The sequence below is a fragment of the Heterocephalus glaber genome, unplaced genomic scaffold (assembly GCF_053883595.1).
Source record: "Heterocephalus glaber isolate CG9 unplaced genomic scaffold, H.glaber_assembly_v1.0 deba00001720, whole genome shotgun sequence".
In the NCBI taxonomy this organism is placed as follows: Eukaryota; Metazoa; Chordata; class Mammalia; order Rodentia; family Bathyergidae; genus Heterocephalus; species Heterocephalus glaber.
The window spans coordinates 13,286,662-13,312,750 of record NW_028258433.1 but is presented as its reverse complement, the minus strand read 5'-3'; the positions used below and the strand labels follow the sequence as shown (position 1 = coordinate 13,312,750).

The window sequence follows — 26,089 nt, the reverse complement described above, 5'->3', positions numbered from 1 at the left end:
TCAACTGCTTCCTCTAAGCACAAGTTGAGTTGTGACACAACTCTTATTTTGAAGGGAGTTTATTCCAGGCAGGCAGAAGTGATAGATTACTTGGCATTGCAATCTTAAACTAATGTAGCACGTCTAACATCTTAGAACTGATTATGGCTGTCACACTCAAGCCACTCCTCACATTCCTCTTTTACCAGGACTTAGCTGCTTTTCATCCAAGTGTTAGACTCTGACCTAGGTTTTGAAAAATATTTGAACTGTTCATATTTCTTGGTGGATATTTCTAGGCATGGTTGAAAATTGCACAGCACTAACTTGTTCTGCAAAAGGAAGCATTTAGAGGCCAGAGCATCTGATGGTGGAAGAAGAAGGGTGTGTGGTGTCTGCTGAGGAAAGTTTATACCACAATTACCTTACAAATGCTAATAGCTAGTACTCATTGGACATTTAGCATACACTGAAAATTTAATGTTCTTTCTTACAAGTGAGGAAACCAAGGTTCAAAGATTGCAAGATGCTCATCAAAGGCTACTCAGGCATACAAAGTGTTGACCAGATTTAAACTAGACCTGTCTGGTTCTAGAACCGCATAGTATGCCTGTCAATTTTAGATTTCATTTTTGTCCCCACATCAAGAATTTCTTTCCCCTTTTATCTAGCAATCAAATCCTGTCCCAGTTCCCGTTAGGGTCTTTTCTGTCTTGTTTTGAGCATGTTCCACCTGACATTTTTTGTGTTGTCAGCCTTTCATACATATAAGATTGTAGGGAGAAAGTACCTTATTCCTTTATTGTTTCCACAGTACTAGTATTCATCGGGGACTCATTTAATACCTGTTGAATGAAATTGTATTTACCAGCATGAATTTGGCTACATCTAAAAATCTTAATGTATGTTATTGAAATATGAATGGAAATTAATTCCTGAAATTGTCAATTGATTGAAATAGTTTACAGTAGATTCATTTTAGGTTTTGCTCAGGTTCTTAATTAACTTTAGATAGATTTCTCTGATACAGATGAAGGTAAAAGTTTATCTTTGGTTTGTATTCTCAATGAAAATGACCTATGTGGTGTCCTCTTGGTTTGTGTGTGTTGTTTTTTTTTTGGTACCGGGGATTGAACTCCAGACCTTGTGCTTGTGAGGCAGGTGCCGGAACCACTGAGCTAAATCCCCGGCAAAATATATATATATATTTTTGGTACCGGGATCGAACTCGGGTCCTTGTGCTTGCAGGGCAGGCGACGGAACCACTGAGCTAAATCCCCCGCTCCCTCTTGGTTTGTTATAATCCCTCTCCCTCCGGCCTCACAAACAGTGCTCTCTTTGGCTCTGGCTTTGGTAAGACAAACCAGACATGTTCTGTTCTATCCCTGATTCTTGTTCCTTGGACGGTCATTGGTATGCATAATTAAACAAGCATTCCATCCTAGAAAACTCTTATAAAAAAGATACATTTTGGAAATGGGCATGGTGGTACACATTTGTAACCCTAGCCTCCTGGACAATTTAGTAAGATCTTGTTCTAAAACAAAAAATGAAAAGAAATAGAGTGGGACAGGGGAGCTGGGTTGAGGATATAGTTGAGTGCAGAAACCCTGGGTTTAATCTCCACTACCATGGTGGAGGGAGGGATACTTGTTTTTCTTGCTATGCTCCTTATAGCTATTTGGAAAATTAAAATGCTTATCCAGTGTATTGGTATCTGTCTTCACTGTTGGGTAGACTTCAAAGTAATTAAAACATAAGGGCCGGGGATTTAGCTTAGTGGTTTCACCGCCTGCTATGCAAGCGCAAGGACCCGAGTTTGATCCCCAGTACCAAAAAAAAAAACCAAAAAAAAACCCACAACCAAAAAACCCCATAAAACTTTCCTTTTGAGGACTGGGTGGAGTCCCACTGAAGATTGTTTTCAATTTTGTCCCATCACTAACAATTCTGCACTGTCCATTACCATCTTAACTGGTTTGTCAGGATATGACCAAATTACCTATCTCAGTAATAAAAATAACAAGATGAAATACCAAATATACATGTTGGTTTAGAGAAAAATCATCTTTGTGGGGAGTTGGAATCTGAAGTGATCTTTCAGACTGGTCTCTCTGCTGGTGTCTTAGTTACATATCTACAAGCCAACACTTTCTTCCAGGAAATCTCAGCATTTTGTTCTAGAATATTATGAATTTCTTGAAGAATTCTCTCATATACTTGAAATTTTTAGCATTCTTTACATTTACAATAGGCTTTGTATTTTCTAAACATGTACTCATTTACTCTTCACAACACACTTTTGGATTAGGTAGTACCAGGCCATCATACAACTCAGATTCATGTGCACAGTTTATGATTCAACCTGGGTCCAAACATGTAAGCCCTTTCTTATGAACCGTATTGGCAAATGTATAATTTTTTTTTTTTGGTACTGGGGATTGAACTCAGGTCCTTGTGCTGGCAAATGGATAATTTTAAGAGAAATGAAGAAAAGGAACTCACATGTGTATATGAGTGACACACACATATGTAGTCGTGGAGAACTATTACCATAATTTAGAATATCCTTGAATGTAGTAATTTAGGAAAGATTTTTTTTTTAAAGTATTGTACAATGTACAAGATTTTAGCCACAATAGAAAGCTATTCCATTTCCTTTTAGAGGAAATTCAAAGTGAAAACACCAAAAACTTAAGCTCCAAAAAATAGTTTTAAGGTGAACCATTGCTAATTACCAGCTTGTGTGAAGCTTTCTAATTTTCTCAGGTTTGAGCCATCCTAAGAAATTATTTGACCATTCATTCATTCTTCCTTTACTAGTTTCCCTCTAGCCTTTTAAGGTTGATCTAACTGTACAGAATTCTCTTTATTTTTTTTAACCCTAGACAACAAATGTATGTAACCAGTACATTTTAAAGAGATCAACACCTTCCTAAAAATGATATTTCTAACTTGTAGAAGCAGTTCTGAGGTTTTTATCTTTAGACATTTATATTTAATTTTTGTTTTTTGGTACCAGGGATCAAACTCAGGACCTTGCAGTTGTGATGCAGGCGGCGGAACCACTGAGCTAAATCCCCAGCCCTTTAGACATTTATAAATGTGGTCTTGTACTCTTAATTCATGATTGTAATATTGTTCATGTTTTAAAAAAAAGATAGGTATTCAAACTGCAATGTTAAAGTAAAAAGTTTCAGGAAAACTGGCCAAATGGTAAGGCTTGCCAGTTGTTTACATGGATGCCCTCATGTGGTTTACCTGAAATTCTTTTTGTCCTACCTGAAATTCTCCCTTCTTTCTCCTTAGAACCCTAAGAATTCATAGTGGGATGTGGCACATCATCTAAATCTGGCCCAGGGCGTGCTCAACAATGGAGCCTTCCTGGGTTGGCTCAGTCCAGACATAGTCTCGGGGAAGCACTTTTCCTGGGCTGGCCTGGCTAGACCTGAGACGACACTGAGCCCACAAGTCCATATTGTAACTACCCTCGGGTGAGAGGCTGCTTTTCTGTTACAGTTTAGTTTTCAAAAAGAGGTAGAAAAGCTGCTTGAAGCTTGGGTGCTTATAATGGGGCAGAAGCTTGATCTTGCAAAGAAGCAAAGTGTAGGCCTCATATTGGGTCTGTGCTGGTAGGGAGGCATGGCTTTTAGATGGATGTATTGTGGAGGGTCTTGGGGATTCCTGGGATTTGTAGGCCTTCAGTAACTCAGTGAAAGCAGTATTACTGAAACAATTATTTTCAGATCTTTTGGAGACCCTAAATAGGCCTTGGAGTCTGCTGGTGCTGAGGGTGAAGTGGCCCTGCCTTAACTTCTGTTTTCAGCATTGTTTTATAGGGTGGTGTGGAGAGTAGGGATATTATGCAGCAGCCTTCCAAGTCTCAGAGTAGAATTGCCATCTACTTACTGATATAGGTCCCCAGTGGCTATGGGAACAGCCCTGTTGTGGCTTCAGTCTCACATGGTGAGGGGAATTTTACTTTAGCATAATCCTGGGCCCAAATAGTTTTGCTAGTGTTGGGACAGCCAAGATATAGGTATTTAGGGACAGTCTTTTAAGAGTTTCTTTTAGGGATAATCTTTTAAGAATTTTTTGGTCATGAGTCATTGTTGCATTAGGCTCCCAAGCCAGAAAAATGGGCAAGTTGATGTCAAGAGTCTGTATAAACCATACAAGAAAACCCTGTATTGCAAGTAATGTATAATTCAAAGTGTTATACTTTAGTGCAACTTGCTGCTCTTTTTGTAATGAATATTATCCTGTCTGGGTTCCAAAACGAAAAATAGAGAACTCTAGATTACTTTATCTCACTCTATTTACTAAGAGTTAGCAGCTCTTATAACTGCTATCCAGTGGATTAATTCTGCCCTAGATTTTCCAGATAATAGACATACTTAGGATAAAGAACAATTTTATTGTTTTTAGTTTTGTTTTTTGGTACCAGGGATTGAACTCGGGACCTTGCACTTTCGAGGCAGGCAGCAGAACCACTGAGCTAAATCCCTAGCCTGCATAATGAATAATTTTCGACAATACATTGTATGAGTATAATATTGTTCTAGAGATTTTAATCTGCTCAAGTTTGTGTTCTTACCTCTGGATTTATATCCCGTATGTTTTTCACTGGCTTTATAAACTATTTAGGGCATACACTTTGAATATACATTTAACATGAGCAGGATTAATGCGTTCATCACAATAACTGACAGAATACTTTAAAATTCACTTTAGTTTTTTCAGTAATTTTAGAAAATTTAAAAATTGATCCAGGCACTGATGTGCTATGCCTTCTTTTTTATGTCTAATTTAAATTCTTCATCAGAAGAGAATGGATTTAATGTGCTGGGTTTTTTTTGCTTGGGGTTTTTATTTTGTTTTGCCTTCTTGTGCAGCCAAATAGGTAAGATAGTTAATTGCGTTGAAGTGCTGTGTGTTTATAGAACCGTTGCAGATTAAAAAGACATATGGACTATAAAATAGACAAAGATTTTCATTAGCAAACAGCAGACTAACTTTAGGAATAAATTAGTTTGCTCTTAATATTATTCTGTGGTGGGGCCTTGTGTGTCTGAGACAGCCATTTGGCAAGAACAGCAAAAAGTGTTTCTAGTGTGAGCAATTAATTGATATTTTGGAAAGGATGGGCCCCTTTAGGTCACCTTTAGGACAGGTTGGGAAGTTGTGGCTGTGTGCTGTGGACTTGGTAGTACTTGTTCATGATGCCTCCCTGGGGAGGAAGTAGTGAGTGAATGGGTTAAAAATGCCTGCATGCTGCACTGAAACTGAATTAATCCCAGAAGTAAGCTCCACTTTGGAATCTTTGGTAGCCAACAGATTTTAAAACACACACATTCACTCACACTCTTTAAGAATTTTTAGCAAAATGAAATTTAGTCTCTAGCTATCCACCATTGGGACTTTTTAAAGCCAAAGTTGATGGCACTCCTTGGAAGGTTGCCCCTATTGGCTTGTGTGGCAGTGTTAGGCCCAAGCCTGTGAAACAGCAAGTGTTTTGTTTTTCAGGCTCTGCTTAAGCAGAGGTTCACATTAACAATTTAAATGGAGGTTACAGCAGAACAGTAAGGTCACTTAATGCCTGGTGATCTGGAACAGAGGGGGAAGAGGTTCCCATCTGAGGGGACTGCTTGTTTCAGTCTCACCTGGATGGTTTTGGGGTTTGTCTTTTAGAGTACTTCATTTCTGAGAGTGTTTTCCAGACTATGTTGGAAAAAAGTATGTCCAAGACGTTGTTCAAGCAGAGGGAAATATACCAGTTCATTAATGAGAGGTCATATGAAACATAGTCACCGAAAAGCCAGCAGAAGATGCTAAATAAACCCTCAATTCTTAAAACCTACAATCTTCTCAAGGTAGAGAAATCACAATTTTTCTCAGAGTGAAAGATTACAGTTCAGTTTTGAGGACGTGGAAAAAAGTTTGAATAACCCTATTAAACAGGAAGTTTGTGGTGAATGACTTAATCAAGTTGGAACCATTCATGATGGTTTAAAATTCCTGTTTATATATTCATTTACTTTCTATAACAGAATAGCCAGTGGTTATTGCCTTAACATTGTGTCAGGTGATGTGCTGAGCACTTCCATTTATGCTACACCATTTGATCCCTTGTAGTCCTGTGTGATACTCAGAACTCTGCTAAGTGTCAGAGCTGAAGCGCACAATGAGATGAATGACTTTCTTAGAGCTGGCCTAGTGAAGGCTGACTCAGAGCTAGTTATTGACTAAGCTACTGCCCCACTGTCTGACTCCAGGATGCATGAGGCTTCTTATGACACCCATGAGTTCTTACCTTTTTTTATAACTGTTTTAGATAAGAGCATAATCTCCCACATCATTTGCTCAATGGAGGCTGTTTTAATGTCGTATTTTCCTTCCTTTGGAATGATATGAATCAGATAAGGGGTTTAGACATGAATGTGCCTGTACAGTGGTTTGAGAATCTACAGGAAAAGTTGGATAGGTTGGGGGAGGGACACTGCATATTTCTGCTACAGTACTTTTAGTAAATGATTGTCCTTAAGCTTTCCATCTGCATTTTAATGTCTCTGAACTCTTTATTTTCCGCAACATAAAATAAGAGTGTTAGACTAGATGACCGTCAAAGTGCCTTCCAGTGACATGAGGGTGTGAGTCTCTGTCCATATTTCTGGGATCACTGGAGAAGAAATAAGACCTCAGTGCAAACAAGGTGGTCTTAGGATGCTTAGGTGAGAAGGAGAATGGGCTCAGCTCTATGGACAGACTCAAGTGTAAGTGTAGATAACTATCTGTACCAGATCTTCTGTCACAACACCTTTTAAGTCAGATTATGTTGTGTGTTGATAACACATATCTGTTGACATCACTTATAAAAAACAATCATTGACTAAAGGTCACATGCTTTCTTTCTGTTTGCAAGCACACTGAATTATTTTTAAAAGTTGTTTTACTAGCAACTCCAATGGGGACTCTATGTAGAATAGAAATTTTCCTCCTTTCTTATTAGTTTGTTTTCACTTGTAGAAGTATAGGAAGAGATGGTGTGAAGGTAGGAAGCAAGAGGAGGGAATAAAGGCCATGCTGGGAATCTGTGTATAACAGTCACACACACTGAGAAAGTTGACAGAAATTAAATAAAATGCTTTGGAAAAAATGTAGTTTGTCTAGCATTTTGAAAGAATTTCTAGAATGAGTCTGTTTAGTCATATGTCACTCTTAGTGTGAAGTTCTTTTTGTTGGATCTGATGGCTGTTGCCCACACCCTCATGCAGGATGGGTAGCAGTTTAGGTGTCTGAAGACCTTTCATTTTCCTCGTGAGTCCTCATCCAGGCCTCTATCCAGGACTTCCTTGGGATAATGTGCATATCTGAAACCCACACTTCAGCTACTATGGTTTCTCTCCATAAAGAGGAACCCACTGAAATAAAAGCAGATTATCTTGTGTAATTAAGGCAAAAAATGAATTTTATAAACTAATTAACAGAATTATTTTGGCTCCATCAAGGTGCACACATAATAAGTTCAGTCCTAAGAGTTTTCCAGCAGCAGTGTTACAAATGGAGTCACATAATCTTCCTTCGAGCTCCTAACTGGAAAAATAATTTTATGTTCCTCTATTTCCCTGTTCTAAAATGGGGCCAATAAAACCTGCTTTCTAGAGTTGTGCCAAGGACAAAGTGAGATGTATTGACTGTAGTAAACTATAACATAAAACATACTGTATATGTATAAGATACAAAGATCAGAGGTTCATGAGCAGGTGCATTCAACTGAAGTTGCTGATTGTGTTTCATTTTTGGTTAAACACACTGTGCAGACTACTCTCACAACTGCCAAGCAAATAGAATGTGCAGACTACTCTGACAACAGCCAAGCAAATAGAAAAGTAGAACGAATGCCACAGCAGCAGGAAGACCCTCACTGACCTGTGGTGGTTTCTACACAGGTTGAGGAATAGACTAGATGCCCCTGAGCTGTCACTCAGGTCAAAAGGTAGTATTTGGAGGAACAAAGGGGCAGGGAAACATAAGGTGAAGGTGAAGAACAGTAGCCGGGAAGGAGACCAGGCTCAGCTTTCTGTGGTAGGGTTGGAGCTGTAAGCAGAGGCCAGGATCAGCCCATTTCTTTAATTCAGGGCTTTTTTTCCCCCCTTAAATTCTTTTATTGGTATATTTTAGGTATACAACACAATTACATTGCTCATTGGGAACTTGTGCCTTTACATGATGCATCTTGGTTCTTATTTTTTCCCCATTCCTAGCCCTCCCTTCACCCCCTCCACTTGTCCCTATTTACAAAGACTTTATTTCCATTTTTTCCATTTCTCATCATTTTTCCTTTCCCTTCTTTCCATTCCCCTGCCCCTCCCACTACCCCTACCCCTTTGGACCTTTTCTTCCTATTTTGCCTTATTGATTATTCCTTCTAATCATTGGTACATTTTAGGTATACAATATAATGACATTCATCATTGGAAATTTGCACCTTTACATATTCTCTCTTGGTTCTTATTTTTCACCCTTGCCCAGCCCTCCCTTCAACCCCTCCAGTCCTCCCTATTTACAAAGATTTTGTTCCTATTTTTCCATTTTCTCATATTAATCCCATTCCCTTCTTTCCTTTCCCCTACCCCTCCCACTTCCTTCCTCTTTGCCCCTTTTCTTCCTATTTCACATTACCTATTATACATTTTAGTCCTTATTTACACTTTCCATTTCTCACACCAGAGAAACTATTCGGTATTTATACATGTGTGTCCTATTTATTTCACTTAAGTGTATCACCTCAATGTGCATCCACTTAGCTATAAATGTCTCTAATTTCTCATTTTTTATGGCTGAGTAGTACTCCACTTTATTAAAAAATCCACATTTTCTTTATCCATTCTCCAGTTGATGGGCATTTGGGCTGTTTCCAAGTTTTAGCTATCACAAACTGTGCTGCTATGAACATGGGCACACATATCACACATATCACTGTGGTATGATTCTTTTAATTCTTTGGGGAAGATCCCCAGCAGTGGAATAGTGGGGTCAAATGGGACTTCCAGTCCTAGTTCTTTGAGGTATCTCCATACTGATTTCCACAGTGCTTGCACCAGTCTACACTCCCACCAGCAGTGGAGCAGGGTTCCTCTTTCCTCACAGCCCCACCAGCATTTATTATTGGTTGATTTCATGATAGCAGCCGTTCTTTCTGCAGTGAGGTAGAATCTGAGCATTGTTTTTATTTACATCTCTTGAATGACCAGTGACGTTGAACATTTTTTCATGTATTTATTTGCTATTTCTACTTCTTTGTCTGAGAAATGTCTGTTCATTTCAGATGCCCATTTTCGGATTGGGTCTTTAAATTTGGGAGGTCTGATCTTTTTAAGTTCTTTATAGATTCGAGATAGTAGACCTTTGTCTGAGGAAGAGCAGGTGAAGATTTTTTCCCACATTGTGGGTGGTCTCTTCACACTGCTGGTGGTTTCTCTTGCTGTGCAGAAGCTTTTTAATGAGAAGAGACCCCACTTGTTGATAGTGCTAGTTCATGGGCAACTGAGGTTTTGTTCATAAAATCTTTTCCTACACCGATGTCTTCAAGTGTTCTACCTAACCTCTGTTCCAACTGGTTCAGAGTTTCTATTTTAATATTTAGATCTTTAATCCATTTTGATTTTAGTTTAGTGCATGGTGAGAGATATAGTTCTAGTTTTAATCTTTGGCAAGTTGAAGCCCAATTTTTCCAGCACCATTTATTAAAGAGGCTATCTTTCCTTCAGTGAGGGTGTTTGGCTCCTTTATCGAAGAGGAGATGACTGAGTGTGTCTGGCATTGTTTCTGCATCTTCTAATTGGTTCCACTAGTCCTCTGGTCTGTTTCTTTGCCAGTACCATGCTGTTTGAATCACAGTAGCTTTGTAGTATAGGTGCAGGTTGGGGATTGTGCTACCCCCTGCTATGTGTCTGTTACCTAGAATTGCTTTTGGTATTCTGGTTCTCTTCTTGTTCCAAATGAATTTTTGAATTGTTTTCTCAAGGTCCATGAAGTATGCTGCTGGGATCTCAATTGGAATTGCATTAAATCTATATTGCAGTTTTGGAAGAATGGACATTTTCACTATATTAATCCTTCTTATCCAGGAGCAGGGGATGCCTGTCCATTTTCTGATATCATCTTCAAATCTCTCTTTTCAGAGTGTTATAGTTTTCAGAGAAGAGGTCTTTGATTTCTTTGGTTAGGATGATTCCTAGGCATTTCAGTTTTTTGGATGCTATTTTGAAAGGAATTATTTGCCCTATTTCTCTCTCTGAGTCTGTCGTTCGTGTAGAGGAAAGCTATTGATTTTTGTGTGTTGACCTTGTATCCAGCTACTTTACTGAATTTGATTATTAAGTCTAGAAGACTTTTGGTGGAGTTCTTGGGGTCTTTTATATATGTAGAAGTATCACGTCATCTGCAAATAATGACAATTTGACTTCTTCATTTCCTGTCTTTATTCCTCTTATTTCTTTCTCTTGTCTAATTGCCATGGCTAATGTTTCCAGAACTATATTGAACAAGAGTGGTGATAGTGGACATCCTTGTCTTGTTCCTGATTTTAGTGTGAAGGATTTCAGTGTTTGACCATTTAGTATGATATTGGCTGTTGGTTTTTCATAGATGCCTTTCATCAGTTTGAGGTAGAAACCATCTATTCCAATTTTTTGTAGGGTTTTTATCATAAATGCATGTTGGATTTTGTCAAATGTTTTTTCTGCATCTATGGAGATAATCAATCATATGGTTTTTGTCCTTGGCTCTATTGATATAGTGTATTACATTGATTGATTTGCTTATGTTGAACCATCCCTGCATCCCTGGGATGAATCCCACTTGATCAGGGTGTATGATCTTTTTGATGATCTTCTGCATTCTGTTTGCCAGTATCTTATTAAGGATTTTTGCATCTGTGTCCATTAGTGAGATTGGCCTATAGTTCTCCTTTTCGGTTGGGTCTTTGTCTGCTTTGGGGATCAAGGTGATGCTTGCTTCCAGAAATGAATTTGGTAGTATTGCTTCTCTTTCAATTTCATTGAAGAGTTTAAACAGTAGTGGCAGTAATTCCTCTCCAAATGTCTTGTAGAATTTAGCCATGAAGCCATCAGGGCCTGGGCTTTTCTTAGTTGATAAGTTTTTAATTACATTTTCAATTTCATTGGTTGATATTGGGTTGTTCAGAATTTTTAGGTCTTCTTCATTCAACTTTGGTAATTCATATGTATCTAGGAATCTGTCCATTTCTTCTGTGTTTTCCATCTTATTGGCGTATAGGTTCTGGAAGTAGGTATTGATGATCCTCTGTATTTCTGCTGGGTCTGTTGTAATTTCACCCTTTTCATTCCTAATTGCATGGATTTGGACCTTTTCTTTCCTTTTTCTGACAAGGTTGGCTAAGGGTTTGTCAATTTTGTTGATTCTATCGAGGAACCAACTCTTGGCTTCATAGATTTTTTTGTATCATTCTCTTAGTCTCCATTGCATTGATTTCTCCTCTGATCTTTATAATTTCCTCCCTTGTATGAGCTTTGGGGTTGTCCTGCTTTTCTTTTTCTAGAAGCTTGAGGTTCAGCATCAGGGTGTTTAATTGGGCATGCTCTGTTTTCCTAATATGTATATTCACTGCTATGAATTTCCCTCGTAAGACTGCTTTCATTGTGTCCCATAGATTCCGATATGTTGTATTGTCATTGTCATTTAATTGAAGGAACTGAATTCAGGGCTTTTGAGCATGAGGGTGGGAGTGATTATAGTTTTCTGGACTTGACTCAGGGCCTTTTCTGCTCCCATGATCTTTGTTGAGGCCTCAAGTACCTAGAAGACTACTAGAATAGACTAGCAGCCCCTGCATACATTTTGGGAAGAAAAAAACCACACACTTCTTTATCTTTATTTGCCCTTTAAAAAATTTATTTTGAGACAGAGTGTTGCTAGGTTGCCTGGGCTGTCTCAAACTTGTGGTCATCCTGCTTCAGCCTCTCAGCTGGGATTATAGGTGTGCAGTCACATACCCTTTTTGATACAACATATGTTCATTTACAATTTAAATATGTTGTGTACATTTTATAACACATTCTTTTGGTTTTTAGAGACAGGGTCTCAACTATGTAGTTTAGGCTGCCCTTGAACTCACTATGTGGCCCAGGCTGGCCTTTAACTCACAGCAATCCTCCTGCCTCAGTCTCCTGAGTGATGGGATTATAAGCATGTGCCACCATGCCTGGCTACATAACACTTTCTTTGGGTTTTTTTGTACCAGGAATCGAACTCAGGGCCTTGCACTTTCTAGGCAGGCACTGTGCCGCTGAGCTATACCCCCAGCCCCATAACACACTCTTGACTATGAATTTTCAAAGAATGAGAAAGAAGTTTTAAAGTAAATAAAAATTTTAAATGTTTTTGTCCTGCACTTCAGTGGCTGATTGTTGCTTTCTTAGACCATTGGGGGCTCGGATCATCCTGGGGAGGGCACATGTAAAATGGCTCTGTCTTGTATGGTTGAGAGAATCCCTGGGGGTACCCCTCAGCACTCACTTCTTCTAGCCATGTGGTGGAACAGCACAGTGGAGCTCAATCAGAATGACCCCTGTGGAGACTCTCTGGCCTTTATCAGCAGCCCTGCTCTGATACCTGCTGTTGATTCTTCATACATCCTGTCTGGATCAAGAGTCTGAGAGCCCCCAAGTGTGCAGTGCCCACCCTCTAGGCTCAGTAACAGCCCCATTAGAATGACTTGAGGATTTTAGAGCCACTGGCCAGCAAGTGCGCTGACTAACTGACTATAGTGTTTGAATTCAGTTCTGAAACAGTGCTTGGTGTGTGGAGAAAATATAACTTGTCCTCCAAAGCAGTCACTTTTTTTTTCTAGAAAATAACATTTAAAAGCCTCCTGTTGGTGGGAACAGTGAGATTATAAAGAGATTAGAGTAAGTTTGTAAACCAGAGATGATATTCTATGGATGCTGTTAACCTCTTTGCACGAAAACAGTAATGTTACTATTGATTGAGCTAAGCATTTCACATGTACTACCCCATTTCATTTTCTCAAAGCCCTGTCAGTGTTGGAGCTGTGAATCCATTTCAGCAGATGCTTGAGTGCTTACTAGATGATGGTGTTGTGAGGATGCAGAGTACCAGAATACAGCCATAGTCTCTGTACTCATTAGAACACTTCACAGTATAGGGGGAGCCAGACATGCCCAGGAACCACACATAGCACTCATGACAAAGTGTGGTGGGTAAGCAAAGTGTCCCATGTTACTGTACTGCAGGGATGCGATGGGGCTATTGAGAAATGCTTCCAGAGGAAGGAACTGTTGGGCTGAGACAGATGCTGTGGACAGCTTTGGAGGGAGCATTGGACAGTCCAATGTTTGGCTATTGATGTGGACTCGTTCTCTTCCCAGATAGATCATAAAAGTTCTGGAGGGCAAGGTTTGTTTCTTAATTTCTTTGTGTGTTCTTATCTGTTCCTAGTGCAAAGTAAGTTCCAGTAAGTAAGCTGACAAGTATTAATACATGAATGAGTGGATTAGAGGTGTGTAGTTAAGACATAACACCTCCCCTAGATTGTTTCCAAGAAGTCAATCAAAAAATATTTGTGGAAAATATCTTATATGCAGAACATAGTAGGAGCTATGACATTAGAAATTAAGAACAAAAGAAGCATTAGATATTAAGAACAAAAGAAGCTTGGAATCGGATCTATAGAGGGCATAGAATAGAACACTCAAGAGTTATAAGTGGTAGGGCCGGCGATTTAGCTCAGTGGTTTCACCGCCTGCTGCACAAGCGCAGGGACCCGAGTTTGATCCCCGGTACCAAAAAAACCCCAGAGTTATAAGTGGTAGAGCAGGTTGAACAAGCAAGTATACCATGTGTGGGGTACCCATCCACCCCACTCCTTATCCCTGTGGGAGATTGGGTCTGGCTTCTTAAGAATGTGCTGCACTCCTTCAGGTGGCCAGTCTGCAGATAGATGGCAGAGGCTTGTGAGTGGGCCTTGAAAGGCATCTGAATGCCAGTGGAGCACCAGCTCTGGCTGCAGAGAAATATAGCTAGTGGAGAGGAGATTGGCTGATGTGACTTACCTTCTAATGCATCATGCAGAAATAGGATTTGGGTGAGTGATTGAATGTGTGTGTGCACAGTCCTTATCCCCTACCTCTTTGCTCATGCAGTAGTTGTTGGGAGTTCCAGAGCAGAATATCTCAGAGCCCCAGCAGTCATGGGCAGCTCTGATGCAGTGTCCTGTGTTGGTAGCACTTGTTCAATTTCTGCTGCATCCAACAGACAAGACACAAATGTCAGTACTAGTGGTGCATATTTTCACAAGAGTCACCTCTTAATCACACCCCTTCAGAAATCATAGCTTCTCTAATGTTCTGCTGGCTGTGTGAAAAACAGGAATTTATGTAACAAGCCCTGCACAGCAAACCTTTTCCTGTTTGGAAATTTTTTTTTTAATTGTTGGCAAAGACAGTAGACAGCTCTGTTACTCATTGACCTGAAATGTCCTCTTAGAAAAATATGTAGTATGTTTTGATAAGTAAGGGATTGTTGTAGTCAGAAAGAAAAATGTCTAAGTATTAGTGTATGTCCCACTTGAGTTAGTGAATCTTCAGTTTTCCTAAAGATTTCATCATTATGTCTTCTGCAGTCTTGTTAAAAATGCCCCCAGTTTCACTTGCCTGTATGTCTGACAGAACTATCTTGGTGTTACAGAGCAGCACCCCTCCACCCAATCAGTGCAGACAACCAGGAAGCTGCTTTCTGAGAAGATCATTCTCCCCCCTTATTAATTAAATGTGACAGGAGCAGGAGTCAAGCTTCCTCTCCTCCAGAGGTTTCACTGGAGCTTATCTGTGTGTCTATTGTGTCCAAAGAACAAAGCTGTCATGATCGGATAGTGTGCAAACGCCCAGACTTCCAGCATGTAGACAAGTCCCAGGGTGCAGTACTTGGCTGCACTCCAGCGGTACCCCACACAGGCTTCTGGTTTTAGGGGAAATGGAGAATTTGGGTTGCTTGTGTTGGTGCACACAGAACATGAGGCCATGGCTCTGTAAGCATGCATATAAGCAAGTATGTGTGCATGCACGTGTTAGTGCCTTCCTATGGGATTTTGGGAATCTTTGGAATGAAATAGGATATGAGAGAAATTCATTCCGTAGCCTCTTTGGAGGATCATGTATGGACCATATCCTTCTCCCAGCCTGTCTTGAGTTGGGTATAGATCATAAGAGGGAAGTCCTAGAAACAGGAGACCTTTGCTGCCATGTGCCTGCATACCTGCTCAGCGTCCTGCTGGAAATTCCTGTTTGGCCCTGTCTGACCTGCACTCGCTGTCTGCCCTGGCAGAAGGGCTTGTTACAGTTGTTGTGTTGTAATCCTTGGGCAGAATGTAGTACAAAGGATCAGAAGGCATTTTGAAATGTTCATTTCTCAGCTCTGTTGGGCTTCCTTCTGACTTTTCCATCTCCTTTTATTTTAGAAAGTGAGAGCTCCATGCCCCTTTTCTATTTTCTACCTCCTTTCAGTAAGAAAAGATGTGAACTCAGTGTTGTGGAGAGATCTGCCCCTGACCTGCTGTGCAGATTGTGCCCTGGCACAGAGGTTGGCACCTGAGCATCTTTGTCCCATGAGAACAGCATGAGGATGTGGGCAATGTGGCTGCCTCCTTAAGTGACCACAAATTCAACCAGAATTATTTTGTGGTCCAGGAAAGGGGCTGCAGAGAAGCAGAGTGCTTGATCAGCTGAACCTTACACTGAATTGTCAGAGGAGGCCAAGAAAGCCTGGGAGCTGTGCACACAGCTCCTTTCCCAGGGGTCCACGGTCCCCAGAATCTTGCTTCCAGACATGATGAGGCTGCTGAATGACTAGGTAGTGACTTTGCCCCATGCTGTGCTGGGGCAAAAGCTAGTAAGACAGAATCCTCCTTTTTAGGAGCTCAGATTGTTTCCCACTTCTTTCCCAGAGGTATTCCACAGACTCAACCAAATGTCAGATGCCTGGCTGTGGTGTATTGAATAGGAGAATCACATGTGAGCCGCTTCTCTGCAGCTGAACCCTAAGAGTCTGTGGCCTCCTCTCCCATATATTTGCAGTTGTAGATTTTTGTGTATATTACTATGCTGCTATGCACGCCCCACTGAATAGGAGTATAGAAGCATATCTTAGAATTATGTTCTCTACCCCTACTTCCCCTCTGTAGTAGTCCTTTTGGACGGAGTGTAACCCTTGATGCAATGTCATAGAGTTGGTATACTTCTGGTTATTTGGGTAAAAGGGTACTCTACTTGAATTTAAATTGGGTTTTTTTTAACTGATTAACTTTTTCAGATAAAAAATGACTTCATATTCCAATATTTGCCTATCCATTAGCAATTAATCCATTATACCTTTGAAAGTATAAATGAATCTGGATCTTACTAGTTTTCAGGTTTTTAATTCTCTGTTAGGAATATATCTGGCTTGATCTTTTTTTCCATAATCATGTGGGTCCAGTGATATAAAACCTCTCACTTTGTGTAAACGGCATATGTTTCCTCTGAAGAGAATTGGGAGTTTTAGGAGTAGTGGAGTGGAAAAAGTTTTTGATGGCACTTGGATATAGATTCCTATTTGTATAGTAGCATTGTGGCTGAGCAAAACTTAGTTGGTTTATAAACCAGATTCTGTAATCTGCCTATAAAACTTAAAGACAGGTAATATTTTTAAATTATGGTACTGTTTTTCATTCATCAATTTGAGACCTTTTTCCTAGTGGGCCTGGAGCTCTTATGAGTGTTTCGATTGAAATCTGTGCCAGAAACTCTTAAAAATTTTACTTGTCTTCCATGTGATATATGTTGAACAGTAAGCTTTCTAAGTGGGAAAGTATTGTACTTCTAACATGATGTTTTTTGCCTTACAGAATTCAATTCGCCATAATCTGTCCCTACACAGCAAATTCATTCGTGTGCAGAATGAAGGAACTGGAAAAAGTTCTTGGTGGATGCTCAACCCAGAAGGAGGCAAGAGTGGAAAATCCCCCAGGAGAAGAGCTGCGTCTATGGACAACAACAGTAAATTTGCTAAAAGTCGAGGCCGAGCTGCTAAGAAAAAAGCATCCCTCCAGTCTGGCCAGGAAGGTGCTGGGGACAGCCCTGGATCACAGTTTTCTAAATGGCCTGCAAGTCCTGGCTCTCACAGCAATGATGACTTTGATAACTGGAGTACATTTCGCCCTCGAACTAGCTCAAATGCTAGTACTATCAGTGGAAGACTTTCCCCCATTATGACAGAACAAGATGATCTGGGAGATGGGGACGTGCATTCTCTAGTATACCCACCGTCTGCTGCAAAGATGGCTTCTACTCTGCCCAGTCTGTCTGAAATAAGCAATCCTGAAAACATGGAAAACCTTTTGGATAATCTCAATCTTCTCTCATCCCCAACACCATTAACTGTTTCAACTCAGTCTTCACCTGGCAGCATGATGCAGCAGACAACATGTTACTCCTTTGCACCACCAAATACGAGTCTGAATTCCCCCAGCCCAAACTACCAAAAATACACATATGGCCAATCCAGCATGAGCCCATTGCCCCAGATGCCTATGCAAACACTTCAGGACAACAAATCTAGTTATGGAGGATTGAATCAGTATAATTGTGCCCCAGGACTCTTAAAGGAGTTACTTACTTCCGACTCTCCTCCCCATAATGACATTATGTCACCAGTTGATCCTGGGGTGGCTCAACCCAATAGTCGGGTCCTGGGCCAGAATGTGATAATGGGCCCTAACTCAGTCATGCCAACGTATGGCAACCAGGCATCTCATAACAAAATGATGAATCCCACCTCTCATACTCATCCTGGACATGCCCAGCAAACATCTGCAGTTAATGGGCGCGCCCTGCCCCATCCAGTGAACACCATGCCTCATACCTCAGGTATGAGCCGCCTGACCCCAGTGAAGACGCCGTTACAAGTGCCTCTTTCCCATCCTATGCAGATGAGTTCCCTGGGCTATTCTTCCGTGAGCAGCTGCAATGGCTATGGTAGGATGGGCATTCTTCACCAGGAGAAGCTCCCAAGTGACTTGGATGGCATGTTTATTGAGCGTTTGGACTGTGACATGGAGTCCATCATTCGTAACGACCTCATGGATGGAGATACCTTGGATTTTAACTTTGACAATGTGTTGCCCAACCAAAGCTTCTCACACAGTGTCAAGACAACGACACACAGCTGGGTGTCAGGCTAAGAGTTAGTGAGCAGGTAAGTTCACCCCAATATCAAGAGGCCTTTTGAAAAATAGAATTTAAAAGAGAGGAGTAACTTGCCTTGTGTGTTCCATGGTTAGCATTTTATTGATGTCAACTGGCTGCCCCTTACAGAGAGATGTCTTTTATTATTCATTCTTTGCCCTTTTTTGCAGCTTGAAATTTTCCCTTTGAATTTAACTATACAGAAGCTTTCTCTAACTGCTTTAAATATTTTCTTTTGACAGTTAGTGGGTGCATCTTTTTAGTAGCCCTTCAATAATGAATGTACTTGATACAAATCAAATACTGAAGGGTTTTTTTTAATAGAATTTTTGCTATGGAATAATTTTGAGAAAGGCCGAGCTTTCCCCCTAAGTATGTCTGTCACCCTCATTTGTTAAACTGAATTGATTTTAATTTGACTATGTTTTCATTGTGTATGTATGTTTTTTCCTAGGCTACAGAGTACTTCAGATTGTCTGACAGCAGGAACCGAGAGAAGCAGTCCAAAGATGTCCTTCACCCATCCTTTTGGTTTTCTTGATTTTTAAAAAAAAAATCCTTCCTTTTTCTTTTTCCTTTCGTCAGACTTGGCAGCAGAGATACTTTTCCTGTACAGGATGTTTGCCCAATGTTTGCAGGTTATGTGCTGCTGTAGATAAGGACTGTGCCATTGGAAATTTCTTTACAACGAAGTGCCAAACTCACTACACCATATACTGCAGAAAAGACTTTGGATCCTGGTGTGCTTTCAAGTTTTGTATATAAGCAGTAGATACAGAATTGTATTTGTGTGTTTTTGTTTTTTGAAATATCCATTTGTTTCAAGGAAAGTTTATACTCTTTTTGTAATACTGTGATCATGTCTTGCTAAGTTAAAACTTTTGTTTGTACTAACTGTGTTCTGCTAAAGTGATGAATCACAAAAACTGAGATCTACACCTCCACAGAGTGACTTTGGACCTGTTCACATGCCACAGGATTCACATGAAAACCAAGTAGCCTGTTATCAATCTGCTGAGTTGAGGGACTTGTCAAACTTTTGGGGAAAAAAATAGATTAAGCGCCAGCCTTGTATATGTCTTTTCTATTTTTTTTTATTTTGTTATTTGCAGATTTGTAAAAACACTTAAAATGGATCTAATTTCCAGATAAATGATTTTTGATGTTATTGTTCAGACTTGAGATCATTTTTGGAATAGATATTGGACTGTAATGTTTTCTTAAAACTGAGTACTTTGTTATATTGTCTGCTTGTAAATTTGTCGAATCACAGGTATTTGGGGGACAGCATTCATAATTTTCATTTTGTATTTCTAACTGGATTAGTACTAATTTTATATGTGCTTACCTGGTTTGTACACTTTGGGTTGTTTGTTACTTGGTGGTGTTTCTGACTAATCTTCAATCATTGTAACTAGTACTTGCATACTCAACGTTTCTGGCCCTGTTTGGGCAGGGAAGTGATGTATAGTTATGGACACATTGCGTTTTGTATTTAGAAGAACTAAATATGTTTTTATGTATCTATTTTAAAGAAATCTCACCTTCTATTACCTTGTGAACTGTATGCACTGCATAGCGTCTCCTCTGGTAGATCACTGTATGTTGCATTGTTACAGTTATTCCTGGGAGGCCTCATAATGTTTGTAGATCAGAAAGGGAGACCTACATCTTAAACAATTCTCATCTGTCAAACTGGCAGTCTTGGTCAGTTTAACTATTTGCAAAAGTTTCCCTAAAAATCTCTAAAACTTTGTTTCAGTTCAGGTTGGGGTTGCTTTTGCAGCTCTGCCTTGAGGAATCATGTCACTCCTCACTCTCTTATCACTTTTTCTTCTTTCAAAGTTTAAAGGAGGAATTTTAGAAATGGAACTAAAGTGATTTTTAGAATGGTTTGTGTTCCTCAGTGTAGATTGCCATCAGGTGGACTAGAACTTGTTTAAAAATAGGGGCAGTTAATTTGTTGGTACCAGGGATCGAACCTGGGACCTTGCGTTTTTGAGGCCAGCGCCAGAACCACTGAGCTAAATCCTCGGCCAGGGGCAATTAATTTGAAAACCAACCAACCAGCTTTTAAGTTAAAGATTTGAAGTGACTTTAAAAGCCTTAGCTTAGGTTAAGAATTTGAGTATTTCTTCCCAGCCTTTAGCAACCTACATTATACTGCAATTATTATATTTTAATACTTTACAGTTACTTGTAACTGACAGATCAGGTTAACTGGCTTTGCCTCCCATCCACTCCATTAGTATTTCAAAGTCATGTGGAATGCCCAGGGTCATCTGAAAAGGAGGAACAAGTACACAGCAGGATTCTCTTGTCTTCTTGAGAAGGCTCTGGTTTCTCTGTACACAGTTCACATCACACTTGCTTCTTGTATGTTAATTGCATCTCTCTTGGGGTGGTTTTTTTTCTGCATGTGTAAAAATAACACAAGTGTTCCCGCAAGGCCCAACTGCATGGTAAACTTTCTACCATGACTTTCAGTATTTCAAACACTTGTGGAGCAGTCACCCCCTCTGACCATCTTCTTTGGGCATTCTAAAACATGGCTTAGTTTAGAAACCTGTTTTTCTGTAAGAAGTATCTCCTGCATAATAGAAATTATTGGTATCAAAGAACTCATATGCTCATTTCTGCCCCCATGTCTGTTTTTTCACTTTTCTCCCATATTTACCATTGCTTCATCATTAATCACAGAGGCAACAACAGCTGAAATCACCATTAAAATCTTAACTCCTTCTAAAGTGACTTTGAAAGATCTTCCTTCCTTTTCAGCCTGTGTGAATTTTTTCCCCACCCCCGTTTTACTTTGTGTTAAAATCCTAACATGAACCCTGAGTGGCTCTCTGGGAGGGTACAGTGAAGTCTAGGGGAAGGCATCTATTTTGAAAACGAACATAATGTGGCCTCTGGGAGTTCTTTTTCTGTAAGAATACTGACTTTCTGGAGTAATTAGTATATTATTGTACATGATTGCTTTGTGAAATGTGCAAATAATATCACCTATGCAGCCTTGTTTGATTTATTTCCTCCAGTTTGTACCGTTATTAAAAGCATATTGTATTATAGAGCTATTCAGATATTTTAAATATAAAGATGTATTGTTTCCGTAATATAGATGTATGGAACATATTTAGGTAATAGACACATTACATGCAAAGTTCTGCTTTGACAAACTGACAGATTCTAGGTTAATTAGCAAATGGAACATCCCAAGAAGAGGATAAAGACACTTAAAATGGAAACAGTTATCCAAAGGTGTACAATTTGGGCTTGCTCAACTGGTGGGTTTGTAGTTCCAGTCCTGGGCCTAGAATTAGCTCAGTGGTGCCGCCGCCTGCCTTGCAAGCACAAGGTCCTGAGTTTGATCCCCATTACCAAAAACAAAGCAAAATAATATATTACCAGTACTCCCCTTACCTCCCCAAAATTAAAAATTCTTTCTTTGAGCTCTTAAGAATGTGTAACTTATAACTGATTTTAAAAGAGAAATTTGTGGTTTCAGTTTGGGAATAATCATTCAGTAAAATGTGCAGTGTGTTTTATGCAGACAAAGCAGCTTGGCATTATAATAGTCCCTCCTTGAGGTGGGGGCCAGCCTGGCACTGTGGCCAGGGATGGCCATGTAAGTCCCGTCAGGATAGTCATGCTCTCCCGCATTTCACCACTCGAGTTTAGTAACAGTGCAGATTCCATGTTCCTGTTCCGATACTCTCTGAGAAGTGCCTGATGATGCTGATGTACTTACAGATACAAGAACAATCTTTGCTATAATTGTATAAAGCCATAAATGTATATAAATTATCTTTAAATGGTTTGGTGTCTTTCTTTCCTAATTGTTCAGAGTAAGCTCTTTACTAGGAATTTTTGTTTGTTTAAATATCAAGTACTTGTTAAATCTTGTCAACCACAGTATCATGGTTTATTCAAAACTTTCCTTTGGAAGAAAAGAGGGGTTAACAGTTCTTCTAGGATCAAACCATGGCCCTCAGAGATGAAGAGCAAGTACAATCTGTATAACAAACCGTCTTGGAGTACTTTATCTTTAGAATGTCTGAAACCTCATCTGGTCCAGTAATTCTGCATTATATAGAACAGACAGCGAGAGGTGACAACCAGCTGAAAGCAAGTTTAGAAGGGTCCTGGATGTGGATGGTATGATACCTTCCCAAGGCCAGACATGCCCCTGTCATGACTGCACACTTTACTGAAGGAGAATCAGTCCTTTCAGTGACTGCATTTCACAAGTTTCCCTGTCTGTTCTTTTCAGAAAACACCTGGAGAATGAGCTAGGATTCCATTTGTGTGGCTAAAATGTAGTTTAAAACAAAGCCAAAGCCCAGTCCTGCTTCCGTCTGACTGTACCAGGCAAGCAAGTGAATGAATTATAGTAACAAGAAAAAAGGCTATAGTGAGTATCTGTTTAGACAACAGGTTGGTCAGCTTGCGGGGTTGTTTTTCCCCCTCTTCCTGCAGTGGGACCTCTTTAAAAATGCAATAATCAGAATCTCAGTGTGTAGAACAGACAAACATTTACTCCTGGACTGATCTGAGCCTTATGCTCAGATCACTTTGAAAATTGCTCATCTAGTTCACTTGCAGAAAAGTACCTTGATTGTACAGCTGAATTAGACTGCTAGCTCTTTTCATGATCCTCTGCATTTATACAAAATCATGTATATAGTGACATTTGAGACCAGTCCCCAAGTTTTACGTTACTCAGTAAGTGGCAGCACATGTCTGCTAAGTCCCATGGGAAGAGCTTAGGGTTCAGTTTCTTAGGGGGAGAGACTTCCTTGGACTGTCTAGACTCCCTGCTGTGCCGAGAGATGACAGAATCAGGATATGTACCTAGGATTGTTTCTTGGCCTGTGAACCAGCCACACTGGAGGACTTTGCCTTAGCTCTTGTTTTTCCAACTTTGAGATAACCTATAACAATGATAGTGCTAGTTAACCTTACATGGTTTGTGTGGTTAGGCCAGGTAGTTGGAGAGCTGAACCAAGAATGTACTAAGTGGCAGCCTCTTAAGTATTGTCACGTGCATGTTGAACCTGTCATTCAATTGTGCTTCTTATGGGGCCAGGGGCCTGTAGCTGGGCTGAAGCCTCTAAAATGAAACTCTTCATGGTAGAATTTTTTATATATTTTTATTATTTTGGTATAAAAATTGCTGTGGTGGCAACGTACATACATAGACTCCAGGGTGTTTTTAAGTTTAACTGGAAAATGAAATTTCTGGTTCAATAGAAAGGAGATAGGTGTATGCAGGGGTGAAGGAAGAAGGGAGATAGGTGAGTCTCAGAGGTAGTGGACAGAACATCAGGAAACCAGACATGAAATGGAGCCCACCAAGGCAGGAGCTGAAGGCTTGAAGAAGTTAACTTTAAGTTTATTAAGCCAGCTGGCAGAGGAAGCTTTTTGTTCAGATGCTTGGCTTTGGCAATATGGTTGTGACAGGAAGGAGCTCCATAGTGAGAAGGCATTTACCCGTTATAGGAAGAAGGGCGAAATAGATGGGGGCCAACTTCCCTAGACTTGGCCCAACTGTTCTTAGCTTGATTAATGGCAAGGCACTCCAGCTGTTCCCAAATACTCTCCATGAACTCAGGCTAAAAGAAATTTCTGGCCATCATTAGTACCTTTGTATGTTCACATGTCCCCAAAACGAGGTTTTTGGATTTTTTTCGCACTGGAAGCACTGGTGGAAAATAGAGACTTAATTCTTCTTGAAGAAAAAAGAATTCTTGGCAGTGGCTATTATTCTTCATGTATTCCATGAACTCCAGTCCCTGGATTAACAACTTTCAGAATTCTCACAAAACATAATAGTTGTGGATGGTATATGTTGGGTTTTGTAGTTGCTAGAGTATTTACAAACATCCTTGGGGTTGTGACTTTACTGCATAAGTGAGATGACTTTAGATGAGACAGCTGCTTCCAGTAAGGCACCTGGTGGGCCATTTAAAACCAGGTTTTTCTGCCTGGTGACAGTTTTCCCAAAGAACATAGAGGAGGTCCATTTGCATGTCATTGCTTAGTTGCAGAGTAAGCCAGAGATGCCCATTATTTAAAGTCTGTGCTGGGGCTGAGAACACTCAAGAGTGTTTGTGGAGTGGGAAGCTTCTCTGTGTTAGGGCAGTGATTTCCTCACAGATAAGTTGAGGATACCATCTGCCACCTGCCTCACAGGTTTGATGTGAGGATTAAGAGGGTGAGGTAATGTCTGTGAGCTGCCTCCTGTGTCGGGAAGAATGACTGCTCATGTGAGTTGGTGCTGCTTAGGTGATAAGGAAGCCTTGAGGATTTGTTTCCTTAGTGGAGCTCCTGGACAGCCTCTTGCTGCAGGGTTATGTGGGAGAGCTGCCTGGTTCATTTCCAGTGGCTTTCTGCATTCACATGTGTTGTCCTATCATCTTTTCAGCAAGGCAGTGTGTGGACAGTTTACCAGACCTATGCTCCAGGAGATTTAATAGGCTTCTCTCTTCTTGGAAACTTCAGAAGTACTCCAGGAAGTTTTTCACAGTGCTTCTGCACTAAGAATACTTGGGAGTTTAGCTTACCCCACTCCAGGGTACTGTAGAGGTCTCCAACTCCATGTTCTCTTTCTGGGCTGTCCATTTCTAAGGAAGGAGAAGAGAGGGAAAGATTGATGTCGAGGGAGCACTGTGGGGTGCTGGAGCCCAGGTGGCCCACTTCCCAAGAATGGGTAACTAAACTTGTGGGAATTTTTGTGAGCTGATTTTAAATACTCCATTACTAACAAGTTAGACAAACTATTAATTATATCTACAAATAATAGTAAATAGAACTTCTAATGACTTACATTTTACTCTGGTAAACTTGGGGTTATTACATCAGCTGTGTCTATGGTGAGGACACATGCAATAGTGTGCTACTGCTGTGTGGAAGCTGAACAGTTTTAGCTTCACAAATACAATTTGAATGAAGGTGGAAAGTAGTTTAACAGCTAAATTGTCATTTAAGTTTATTGAGAAAAGGGTTGGTGGTTTGGAGTGTAAGACCATTTGTCAAATCATGGCCAAATTGCCACCGTACATTGGCTGAGAAAAAAGAAATCAGCAAAATTCAACAAAAGCATTCTGTGAGGATCAGTTGGCCCAACAGAACTTAGAACAGTGATAGTGAACCTTTTAGAGCTTTCAGTGATAACAGTCTGTTGTGGCATGTGTGCCATAGGTTTACCACCACGGACTTATTTTTTATTATTTCTGAACTATTTACTGCACATTCTTTGCATCAGAAAATGTCTAAAAACTGAAGTACAGTGTACACGGCATACCCGATTTCCTCACAGGCCAGGTTGTTAAGCATTTATCAGCACCCCACTGACTGGGTGTGTGAGGGCTTTCATTAGAGGACTAGTGATTTTGGTGACACAGAAGAGGGAGAATGGGAATAAGGGAATGAAAGAAGAGGGAGAGGGGAAAAGATTATAGGGTGTGGTGTGGCAACAGTGACAGAAGCCATGCAGCGCAGGGCCTCAAAGTGGAAGGGGTTGGGGATGATAAGGCCTCCAAATTAGAAACACATACAAGTTAGAGCCCCCAACCAAAGGCACAGTGGGATTTGGGTTGGAGGGAAGTCTCCCAACCAGGTGCCAGGGATGGGGAGAAAGGATTAGGTAGATGTCAGTGACTGGAAAGGGTATACAGCTGTAAGCATTACACAGGGTTTTTAACATGAGGGTGGAATGAGAAGGCTCTGGAGTTGGAAAAAACATGTAAAAGGATGCCAGCAGTGCTTTTGAGTCACTGTTTATAAGTGGGAACAGTTACACCTGCTTACTAGAGTTATGTGGG

At 40.3% G+C, this 26,089-nt stretch overlaps 1 protein-coding gene across 1 annotated transcript in view; it reads left to right on the top strand.

Annotated features, from left to right (window-relative positions):
- Foxo1 (forkhead box O1) overlaps positions 1-22,082 on the top strand; it is a 113,231-nt gene extending 91,149 nt beyond the window's left edge. Inside the window, exons 2-3 of the mRNA XM_004844114.3 lie at positions 16,925-18,273; positions 18,718-22,082. Coding sequence (XP_004844171.2) covers positions 16,925-18,259 — 1,335 coding nt within the window. The 3' untranslated portion in view covers positions 18,260-18,273; positions 18,718-22,082. The remainder of the gene's footprint in view (positions 1-16,924; positions 18,274-18,717) is intronic.
- Positions 22,083-26,089: the final 4,007 nt, after the last annotated feature.